At 36.2% G+C, this 12,294-nt stretch overlaps 1 protein-coding gene across 1 annotated transcript in view; it reads left to right on the top strand.

The window, feature by feature from the left end:
* The window catches only part of EPHA6 (EPH receptor A6), a 1,103,076-nt gene that overhangs the window by 480,114 nt on the left and 610,668 nt on the right, over positions 1-12,294 (top strand). The window contains 1 exon segment of the mRNA XM_003410340.3: positions 9,726-9,881. Coding sequence (XP_003410388.1) covers positions 9,726-9,881 — 156 coding nt within the window.

Raw genomic sequence — 12,294 nt, 5'->3', positions numbered from 1 at the left:
CCTGGTGGTATAGTGGTTAAGTGCTATGGCTGCTAAGCAAAAAGTCAACAGTTCAAATCCACCAGGTGCTTCTTGGAAACAGTTAGGGGCAGTTCTACTGTGGTATAGGGTTGCTATGAGTCGGAATTGACTTGACAACAATGTTTTTTTTTTTTTTCCCAGTAGCTAGGGTCTGAGGTGAGAGGCGGAGCACAGAGCCTGATGGGCTCTTACTGTTTGTTAAGAGAGAAAGAGCCCTTTGCCTCTGCCTTTCTCTCAGTGAGTGCACAGGAATTTGGGGTTTATACATGAAATCCTTGCCTTGGGTTCACCAAAGAAGGGCCAGTGAGATGTCAAAGACTAGTGTATCATGTCTTTTCTTCAGGGTTAAAGATGAGCCAAATGATGCATCTTCTCTTCCAGGTTAGAGACTGGCGAGGTTGTTTAGACTTATGTCTCAATGCTGGTTTGCAAAGATTATGTTATGTCTTCTTTACCACAGCATGTCAGGCCAGAGTCAACTTAACTTAAAGCTTCTGTATGTTCTTTACACACCTCACATGCTTCTATGTTTATAGGTCGAAGATGAGAATTTTTCTAAATAACTTTGTAGTAATTTACAGGTTTCTAATGACTCATAAATTAATGTTAGAGACCCTCACAAAGGTAGACATAGTTTCATGTCTAAATTCATATTACGAGGGCTTATACATATGTATTTTGAAAGCATAATAGTGCCTTATACCTTACAGGATTTGAAATCATTATAGAAACATACAGAATAGATGTATAGGATACTCATTCCATTTATAAAGTTCTAGTAATCTCATATTAGACCTTAGTGAAATCATCATTTATTCATTCGTTCATTGATTTTTCAAGCATTTCTAAAAATCAAGTATACAGTTGCAATATGTGAATTTTGAACTGTGAATACATATTAATCATTGTGATTGCAAAAAGTATAAGGCTGTTACAGACAGATAAGGGGTCAGATGTGATAAAATAGTTACAGTATTATGGAAGCAAAAGAGAGATATATGGGCATATGTCTTGTCCTAAATAAAGAGAATGTGGCTGCCAGAGCAATGGTTTTCTAATACTTTAACAAGAGTCCTTAATTTTAAGTGAAATGATTTACCGAGCCCCAGTATGAAAGATATAGAATGTATTAATAATCAAAGTATATTTTATAACTTCAGATTTTTAAGGTTTTCTCTCTAGAAGGGTGAGCTTGATGTACACAAAAATTTGACTGAGAGCTAGGATTGAGAGCCGTAGCCACAATATCCAACTTATTTATGTGTTTTTTACATTAGGCCGAAAACCAAATCCACATGGTATAATAATTTCAAATGGAAAGTTTTTTTTAATAGCCAGCTCACCTTGCAATATTAGAATAATCGTCTTTGAGCCACAGCTGAATCACTTTCAAGTTCCTTACTAGCTTCTCTATCCTTTATCATAAATATAGCAATTAAGCAAGCAAACAAAAGTATAAATTTATAGCGAGATAAATTATGCCGTAATCAGTACATGCGCTGGGCAGGCATGCTGATTCTCAGCAGGAAGTTGATTAGCAGAATACTCACACGCCGTCCAATTCAATTATGCAAACAAATATCTATTGAGCACCTAATTTATAAGGAGCACTTTGCCAACCTACTGTCATGAAGCTTACAGCCATTAAATAAGTAAATGCTAAGTGGTACTAAAATATTCTGAGAAGCCAAACTAGCTGGAAAGTCAGGAATGGCTTCCTAAAAGAATTAGCAAGATGAGGGAGGCAAGAGGTAGGGAGGTAGAGAAGAGACTTTTCAACAGAGAAAAAGGCCCAACGAGAGGAAAGACAGAGATACATTTATAGACAATTTAAGAGTCACTCTACAATTTGTTCATTCATTCACCCAGTATTCATCCAGGGCCTAATAATGCCTGCCACTGTTCTAGACGCTGAGATATGCTTCAGTGAACAAAACAGACAAAAATCCCTGCCCTAATAGAGCACACGGAGCCCCAGTGGCATAGTGGTTAAGAGCTGGGCTGCTAACCAAAAGGTCGGTGGTTGAATCTACCAGCGGCTCCTTGGAAGCCCTATGGGATGGTTCTACTCTGTCCTATGGGGTTGCTGTGAGTCAGAATCAACTCAACGGCAATGGTTTTTTTTGGGGGGGGGGAGGTGATTTGTTTCTCCATCTCATTAAAAAATGTCATTGCAATTTTGGATCGGAGTTACATTGTATCTATAGATGGCTTTTCGTAGAATAGACATTTTTACAATGTTAAGTCTTCCTGTCTATGAGCAAGGTATGTTTTTCACTTACCTAGGTCTCTTTTTGTTTCTTGCAGTAGTGTTTTGTAGTTTTCTTTATATAGGTCTTTTATGTCTCTGGTAAGATCTAGTCCTAAGTATTTTATCTTCTTGGGGGCTACTGTAAATGGTATTGGTTTGGTGATTTCCTCTTCAAAGTTCTTTTTGTTGGTGTAGAGGAATCCAACTGATTTATGTATGTTTATCTTGTATCCTGATATTCTGCTGAACTCTTCTATTAGTTTCAGTAGTTTTCTTGAGGATTCTTTAGGGTTTTCTGTGTATAAGATCATGTCATCTGCAAATGGAGATACTTTTACTTCTTCCTTACCAATCTGGATGCCCTTTATTTCTTTACCTAGCCTAATTGCTCTGGCTAGGACCTACAGCACATTGTTGAATAAGAGTGGTGATGAAAGGCATCCTTGTCTGGCTCCCGATCTCAAGGGAATGCTTTCAGAATCTGTGAATTTAGGATGATGTTGGCTGTTGGCTTGTATAAATACCCTTTATTATGTTGATGGTATTTCTGTCTATTCCTATTTTGCTGAGAGTTTATATCATGAATGGCTGTTGAACTTTGTCAAATGCTTTTTCTGCATCAATTAATAAGATCATGTGAATTTTGTCTTTTGTTTTATTTATATGATGGATTACATTTATTGTTTTTCTAATATTGAACCATCCCTGCATAAACTGGTATGAACCCCACTTGGTCATGGTGAATTCTTTTTTTGATATGTTGTTGAATTCTATTGGCTAGAATTTTGTTGAGGATTTTAGCATCTAAGTTCATGAGGGATACAGGTCTGTAGTTTTCTTTCTCTTTTTTTTTTGTGGTGTCTTTACCTGGTTTTGGAATCAGGGGTATGGTGGATTCATAGAATGAATTTGGGAGTATTCCTTCCTTTTCTATGCTCTGAAATACCTTTAGTAGTAGTGGCGTTAACTCTTCTCTGAAAGTTTGGTAAAACTCTGGAGTGAAGCAGTCCGGGCCAGGGCTTTTATTTTTTTCTTGGGAATTTTTTGATTACTTTTTCAATCTCTTCTTTTGTTAATGGGCTTATTTAGTTGTTCTACCTGTTTGTGTTAGTTTAGGTAGGCAGTGTGTTTCTCGAAATTCATCCATTTCTTCTAGGTTTTCGAATTTGTTACAGTACAATTTTTCATAGTAATCTGATATGATTCTTGGGTCTGTTGTAATATCGCCCATCTCATTTCTTATTCAGGTTATTTACTTCCTCTCCTGTTTTTCTTTTGTCAGTTTGGCCAAAGGTCTATCAATATTGTTAATTTTTTCATAGACCTGGCGTTTGGTCTTGTTGACTCTTCAGTTGTTTTTCTGTTCTCTATTTCATTTAATTCTTCTCTAAATTTTATTATTTGCTTTCTTCTGGTGCCTGAGTGTTTTTTTTGTTGTTGTTGCTCTCTTTCTATTTGTTCAAGTTGTAGGGATAATTCTTTGATTTTGGCCCTTTCTTCTTTTTGGATGTGTGCATTTATTGATATAAATTGACCTCTGAGCACTGCTTTTGCTGTGTCCCAAATGTTCTGATAGGAAGTGTTTTCATTCTCATTGGATTCTATGAATTTCTTTATTCCATCCTTAATGTCTTCTATAACCTAGTCGTTTTTGAGCAGGGTATTGTTCATTTTCCAAGTGTTTGATTTCTTTTCCCTGCTTTATCTGTTATTGATTTCTACTTTTATGGCTTTATGGTCACAGAAGATGCTTTGTAATATTTTAATATTTTGGATTCTGTTAAGTCTTGCTTTATGACATAATACGTGGTCTATTCTAGAGAATGTTCCATGTGCGTTCGAAAAGAAAGTATACTTGGCTGCTGTTGGGTGTAGTGTTCTGTATATGTCTATGAGGTCAAGTTGGTTGACTGTGGCACTTAGACCTTCTGTGACTTTATTGAGCTTCTTTCTGGATGTCTTGTGCTTCACCGAAAGTGGTGTGTTTAGTCTCCTACTATTATTGTGGAGCTGTCTATCTCACTTTTTTTATGTTTGTTTTATGTACCCTGCAGCTGTCATTACCCAGTGCCATCATTAGATGAATAAATATTTAATATGGCTTTATCCTCCTGTTATATTATTCCTTTAATCATTATATAGTTTCCTTCCTTATCCTTTGTGGTGGATTTAACTTTAAAGTCTATTTTGTCAGAAATTAATATTGCCACTCCTGCTCTTTTTTGATTGTTGTTTGCTTGATATATTTTTTCCATCCTTTGAGTTTTAGCTTGTTTGTGTGTCTCAGTCTAAGGTGTGTCTCTTGTAGACAGTATATAGATGGTCGTGTTTTTTAATCCATTCTGCCACTCTCTGCTTCTTTATTGGTGCATTTAGTCCATTTACTATCAGCGTAATTATGGATGGCTATGAATTTAGTGCTATCATTTTGATGTCTTTTTTTGTGTTTTGACAGTTTCTTTTTCCCACTTAATTTCTTTGTGCTTAGTAGTTTATCTGTATATATTGTCTTTTCCTCTTATTCATTGTTGTTGATTTTGTTTCTGCCTAGTCTCTATTTTTTTTTTTTCATGTGTTTTATTTTGATGAGTAGGATTATTAGTCTCCTTTGTGGTTACCTTAATATTTACCCTTATTTTTCTAAGTTTAAACCTAACTTTTATTTCTTTATATCGCCTTGTCTTCCTCTCTATATGAAAGATCTACGTGTACATTTCTTAGTCTCTCATTATTGTTTTAACGATGTCTTCTTTTACATAATGACGTCACCATTTCCCTGTTTTGAGCTTTTCTTTTTTCCCTGATTTATTTTTGTGATTTCCCTATCTAGGTTGACATTTGATTGATCTGTCCAGTGTTCTAGTCTTGGATTGATATCTGATATTATTGATTTTATAACCAGAGAACTCCCTTTACTATTTATTGTAGATTTGGTTTAGGTTTTACGAATTCCCTAAACTTCTGTTTATCTGGAAATGTCCTAATTTCGCCTTCATATTTGAGAGACAGTTTTGATGGATATAAGATTCTTGGCTAGCAGATTTTTTCCTTCAGTGCTTTATATAAGTCATCCCATTACCTTCTTGCCTGCATGGTTTCTACCGAGTAGTCCGAGCTTACTCTTATTGACTCTCCTTTGTAGGTGACTTTTTGTTTATCCCTAGCTGCTCTTAAAATTCTCTCTTTATCTTTGGTTTTGGCGAGTTTGATTATAATATGTCTTGGTGACTTTTATGATCTACCTTATGTGGATGTCAATGAGCATCTTGCATAGATATCTTCTTATCTTTCACAATATCAGGGAAGTTTTCTGCCAACAAATCTTCAACAATTCTCTCTGTATTTTCTGTTATCCCTTCCTGTTCTGGTACTCCAATCATTCATAGGTTATTTCTCTTGATAAAGTCCCACATGATTCTTAGGGTTTTCTCATTTTTTTTAGTTCTTTTATCTGATTTTTCTTCAAATATATTGGTGCCAGTTGCTTTATCTTCAGTCTCACAAGTTCTGCCTTCCACTCACTCAGTTCTGCTCCTCTGATTTCTATTGAGTTGTCTAATTCTGTAATTTTATTGTTAGTCTTCTGAATTTCTGATTGCTGTCTCTCTATGGTTTCTTGTAGCTTATTAAATTTTTCACTATGTTCTTGAATAAGCTTTTTAATTTCTTCGGCTACTTTATCTGTGTGTTCATTGGCTTGTTCTTGTTCCTGATCTCATTCCTGATGTCTTGAAGAGTTCTGTATATTACTCTTTTGTATTCTGCATCTGGTACTTCCAGCAAGGCACCGTCATCCAGAAGATACCTTGATTCTTTTTTTTTTGAGAGGTGTTGAAGCAATCATAGTGTGCTTCTTTATGTGATTTGATATTGACTGTTGTCTCTGAGCCATCTATTAGTTATTGTATTTTTTTTTATGTTTGCTTACTGTATCCTGGCTTATTGTTTTGTTTTGTTTGGGTATGCTCAAATGGGTTGCTTGAGTGAGCTAGCCTGATTATTTTCACCTTTGAAGTTCTACCATCCTGTCACCAGATGCCTAGAGCCGTTATCAGGTCTGTCAGCCTAGGAGGCCACTCACTTTTCTTGTATGGATTCAGCTCAGGTGTACAGGTAGTTGGTCATCAAGTATGTGGTACAAGCTGTGTCCTACAGTCTTGGGGGGCAGGGGTGATTTTTGCAGGTACTGGTATCTGGTTGCAACAGGGGGTCACACTCTGAACAAGGCAGGGGGCTGACAACCATCCCCTGAGTGACTTGAGGAAAGTGCATCCTTGCTCCCTAGAGTGCACAGGTGGGTGAGTTCTGCAGACGGGCCATGGACACCCAATGCTTCTGCTTGTAAGGACTGGGAGGTATGAGTTATTCTTAGACCATGTTGCAGGTGGCTGGGTGACCTGAGTGGAACCACCACTCCTTAGGCCCCTGATGTGGGTAGGTGAAGACCCTGTTTAATAGGCAAAGTGGTGTTAAACATCAAATACCCGCCTCTCCACCACACAGTGAAACAGTTGCAGTCTGCCAACAAGGGCTTATTCCCCTGAAATAGGCCCACACAAGTCCATGCAGGAGAGAAATTTATTCAAAATCCATGGACTCTTTGTGCCTGGACAGGAGCCACTTCTGTCCTAAGGTCCCCAGGTTAGTGGAACTGGCAGATTATCTTTTCCCAATTGTGAATTAATCCTTCTCCAAGGCTGGGGGAATAGCTCAGAGCACTCAGCAGACGCTATTTCAGGCCCAGGGAAATCAATAGCCACTGAAGCTGGCTTGGGGGCTGGGGGTGCGGTAAAATATACGCAAGTACTTAGCTTTTGCCAAAAGCACCGTTCTTCTCTGGTTCTGGAGCTGTGAGGAGGCTGTGAGGCTGGCTGTTTCACCCTGAGGAAACTGTGGCTGAACGCTACCACCAGCCCACCGCATTCATTCCCAGGAATGGTGCCTGAGAGTTCCCGGCAATTCAAGTCCAGGAACTCCTCTCTGCTTCTGAACTGTCTGTCCCTCCCCCTGCTACTCACTCTAACTTTGCCTTTAATGTTCAGGGCTCATAGCTTGTCATAAATATAATTGTTTCACTTGTTTTTTGGGGTCTTTGTTGTAACAGGGTTCCCCAGAAGTGTCTGACTACTCTGCCATCTTGGCCCTGCCTCTATTTAAATATCTTGATTATATGGTATATTGAATTAAATGAAATGCATTCTTAAAATTAACTACACCTTTTTTCTAAGTTTTTTTTTTAATGTGGCTAATAGAAAATTTTGAATTGCATATATTTTGTTACAAGCTTTATATTTTTATTGACAGAGCAAGATTAGGAGATCACTTTGATTCCAGAATGGATAAAAGTGAGCAAGACTTGAAGCTGAGAGACCAGTTAGTAGGCTGTTCTCTAGAAAAATTTGAATTTCAGCCCTGGTGGCACAGTGGTTAAGAGCTTGGCTGCTAACCAAGAGGTTGGCAGTTTGAATCCACCAGCTGCTCCTTGGAAACCTTCTGCAGCAGTTCTACTGTGTCCTATAGGGTCACTATGTTTGGTTTTATAGCATACACATTGCTAATGAAATTAAAATCATTCTAAAAGGTGACCTAAAAAGCCTTGAAAATAATATTTAAAAATAGCATTGGGATATTAAAAATGTAAACTACCCATTTAATTTTGCATTTCTTTATAAATTGATTGGTTTATGGGTTTTTTTAATAGTTTGATAGATTAAATATGTCATTTAAATTTTAGATTGGTTCAACTTTTAAAGATATTTGGCAAAGTTTGGCAAACCTTCCCTACAGAATACATTCAGTTATTTTAAACTGCATAATTAAGTAGAAGCAGTTATTTTATTAAAAATAAATACATGTATAAATTCAATTTATTGAATATCTTATGATACATTGTCTTGTAACTACTGTGTCATAAGATCAAATTTTTACTATAAGGTTTTTTAAAGAATATTTTAATCATGAAAATGTTAGTGGGGTTAATTATATATAATTTACATACTTTATTTTTACACAAATGAGAGTGTGTTATAAGTTTTTTTTTTTTAAACAAATGGTGCTCTCTCCCTCACAAGGTATTTTTGTAAGCACGCTATGGTAATTTGTTTTCTTGTCATTCAAATGTAAATGTATACAGTAATACGAATGAGTAGAGCCAAGGAACATATAAAGCCAATGTTATTTTTTTTTTTAAGCATAACACCCTTAGGAAAATACCTTTCAAAGGGGTGGGGGAGGAGGACAATATTGGCAAAAAAAAACATATGAATGTCATTTGCATTAAAAATATGGGACTCTGAATTTCAGCAAGCTTAGAGAAATATTTAGACGATATAGCCTTTTTTGTTTATTAACCAAATAGTGTTAATTTATCAGCAAATTAGAAAAGAGACTGTTATTAACATTTGCATACCATCACTCACACCCCCATCGATATTGAATAACCAACTTCTTAATAATAGTTGGACTATACAGAAGATGGATTGACACAGTGGCTGTAACAGTGGGCTCAAGCATAGCAATGATTGTGAGGATGGTACAAGACTGGGCAGTGTTTTGTTCTGTTGTACATGGGGCTATTATGAGTTGGAACTGCCTCTGTGGCACCTAACAACAAATTACAGAAGATAATTTTGTTTTTCTTGAATTATTAGCTCATTAAAAAAAAAGTTATTACAAAAGTAAACTTAAGCTATGAAAAATAATACAATTAAAGAATACATCTGTGGACGTGTGTTTGTGTGTGTGTTCGCATGCACACAGATTTGTGCACATGCCACTTCTCATAGTTTATCTCTCCTGGAGGAGAATCATCAACAGTACATAATATACTACTACTATCAGTGGAATGGCTTTCCTTTAGATCTGTGGGAACATTCATCATCCTGTGTACCTAGTTATTTTATTTGGTCAGATTTAGGTACAGATTTAATATACCTTACAAACATTGAATGGCAGATATTTTTCTCTTTTCTGCACATATAATCAGAAGACGTCCATGTAGATTTTTTTTTTAATTAGGCTTCTATGCTTTCAAATATAGTATTTTGTTAAAATATATTTTATTCAGTAAATAGTAAGTGAATACATTTTAAACAGTATGATAAGTGTTACTTCACACCATCTCCCAGGACGACTCAAAATCATGCCCCTTACTGCCAGTTGTGGGTATCCCCGTACTTTGAAAAGCACTGTTAATGTGTGTGTGTGTGTTTGTATTTAAGGCTTATTTTTTTAAATTAGCAAGCTCAACAGAAATGTGCTATCACACTTGTATTACTAACTTTGGATAACTAGTTTCATTCATTAATATTAATATATATTGGCTTTTCTGTGTATGTGACATTGACCTCTGAGATCCAAAGTGTGTAAATAAATTAAAATTTGTTGTATATGTACAAATTAAAGAACTCTGGCAATAGTAAGTAAAAATAACTTTGTGTGTATGTTTTCACAGCCTGCAGACCAGGATTCTATAAAGCATTTGCCGGGAATATAAAATGTTCTAAATGCCCACCACACAGCCTAACACACGTGGAAGCAACTTCTGTCTGTCAGTGTGAAAAGGGTTATTTCCGAGCTGAAAAAGACCCACCTTCTATGGCATGTACCAGTAAGTTTATCCATTTTGCATTTGGAAATCTTATTTTCAGCTTTTTTGGTCTCTTTATTATAAATTTAAAAAAAAAAGGAGATGCTCAAAACCCTGCACCATCAATAGGATTTGTGTTTGACAACATTCAAGGAAAAGTTTCTCTCTCTTTCTTCACAGCAAAGTTGCTTTTCAGTTACTTGCAAAGAATGTGTTTACTTTTCAAAATTCCCATCGATCCTGGACTTTCAAATACCAGTACCGGTTAAGGGGCCCTGCACACTTTCACTAATCAGAAACTGTCCTTAGGAAAGTAATGCAGTTTCAATAGATGAACAAAACTTCTATTTTTTGCCTCAATACTTGACCATTTTAAAGCAGATTAATTTAGGGCCATGAAATTTTACTATATGTGAGTGCTTCCAGATGAAACTTTAAAAGTTATGTTATATGGGATGCAGACCCCAAATTCTCATAAAAAGACCAGACTTAATGGTCAGACTGGGACTGGGAGGACACTGGAGGCCATGGTCCCCAGACCTTCTGTTAGCCCAGGGCAGGAACCATTCCCTAAGCCAGCTCTTCAGACAGGTATTGGACTGGAATAGGGGATGGAAAATGATACTGGTGAAGAACAAGCTTCTTGGATCAAGGGGACACATGAGACTATGTTGGCATCTCCTGACTGGAAGGGGGGTGAGAGGAAAGAGGAGGCCAGAAGCTACCCCGAATGGACACGAGGAGAGTGAGCAGAGGGAAGAGCTGTGCTTTCTCATTGGAGGGAGAGCAATTAGGAGTGTAAGCAAGGTATATGTAAATTTTTGTATGAGACACTGAGCTGATTAGTAAACTTTCACTTAAAGCACAATAAAAATTAATTAAAAAAAAAAAGTTATCTTGAGCAGGAAAGTTTAAGTTCCCTTGACATTTGCTTTTAAATGAGGATTTTTTGAGTTTATCCATATTTTACCTCTCACTTACTCTGCATTTTGGCCATTGGAACCAATAGAATATTAAATCCAAATGTGAAGGATATTTAGTGCACACACTGTGTATTTTAAATTATTTGCCTTCTTTTTTTATTAAATATTATGAAATCTGTACATTTTAAAATAAAGTGAATATATTAATGCATTGCTAAGCTATGCAAAATTATGTTACCCTTTTATAGTTTTAAAAATCTTGTTAAATACATACATAAGATATTATAGTGAAAATTCACCCTTCTTGAATATGAATTGATATGAAAATGTTGCTTATCTTATATAATTCCATAGAGGCAAATATAGATTGAGAATTATATAATGACACATATTCCTTAGAGACAATGATGGAGCTGTCCTGTTTTTAAACTTAACGAATGTAGTTCATAGATTTGTCTTCATTAATATAGAAATTTAATATAAAATATTTCATAGAATACTTTTAATAAAACACAACACGTTCATTAGTATTTTTTTGCTTTCAGATTGTAAATGTTAAGTGACTAGTTTCTTCAGGAAATTACAGCCTGGGAAATTATTTTTTTCCACCCGTTGTGATCAAGTCGATTCCGACTCATAGCAACCCTATGGGACACAGTAGAGCTGCCCCAGAGGGTTTCCAAGGAGCAGTGGTGGATTTCAACTGCTGACCTTTTGGTGAGCAGCCAAGCTCTTTAGCCACTGTAATTTAGGTTCACAAATGGAAAAAGATTATTATGATGATAACTTCTCATTTAAATGTGGAAAGTATTTTTAGAGAAAAACCTTGCTATTGCTATAGCTATGTAAACTTTCTTGCATGGTTGCTCTAAATCATTGTATTATGTTGTGGATAACACACTCCAGTTTAAGTAGACAATGGTGTTTCAAATGGGTAGTGTCTTACAGGAAAGTATCAAAACCTATATGAGAAACAGAACACAACTTCACAGCTGAATAATAGAAAAGAATCTCCTTTTTTTGTATTGTTTTAGGATGTCATTAAGGAACAATTTATAAATTGAAGACATAAAATGGTTTCCATTAATGTAACCCTTTAGTGAGATGGAAGAGTAGGTAACTGGGAAGGCTTACAGTTCTTAGAACTGAGAGACTAAGGAAATTTAATATGGGATGTAACTAGGACTATATGCCTGGTAATCATTGTTGAATCAGATATGTGTACTTATCACCACGTTTTGTCAGTTTGCCGTCATGTGGTGGCTTGCATGTTGCTATGACACTGGAAGTTCTGTCACTGTATTTCAAATACCAGCACGGTTACCTGGACAGGTTTCAGCACAGCTTCTGGACTAAGACAGACAAGGAAGAAGGACCTAGCAGTCTACTTCTGAAAAAATTAGCCAGTGAAATCCTTATGAATAGCAGTGGAACAATGTCTGATATAGTGCCAGAAGATGAGCACCTCAGGTTGGAAGGCACTCAAAATACGACTAGGGAAGAGCTGCCTC

Source organism: Loxodonta africana, chromosome 20, assembly GCF_030014295.1.
Source record: "Loxodonta africana isolate mLoxAfr1 chromosome 20, mLoxAfr1.hap2, whole genome shotgun sequence".
NCBI lineage: Eukaryota > Metazoa > Chordata > Mammalia > Proboscidea > Elephantidae > Loxodonta > Loxodonta africana.
This window is presented reverse-complemented; position numbering and strand designations above follow the sequence as displayed.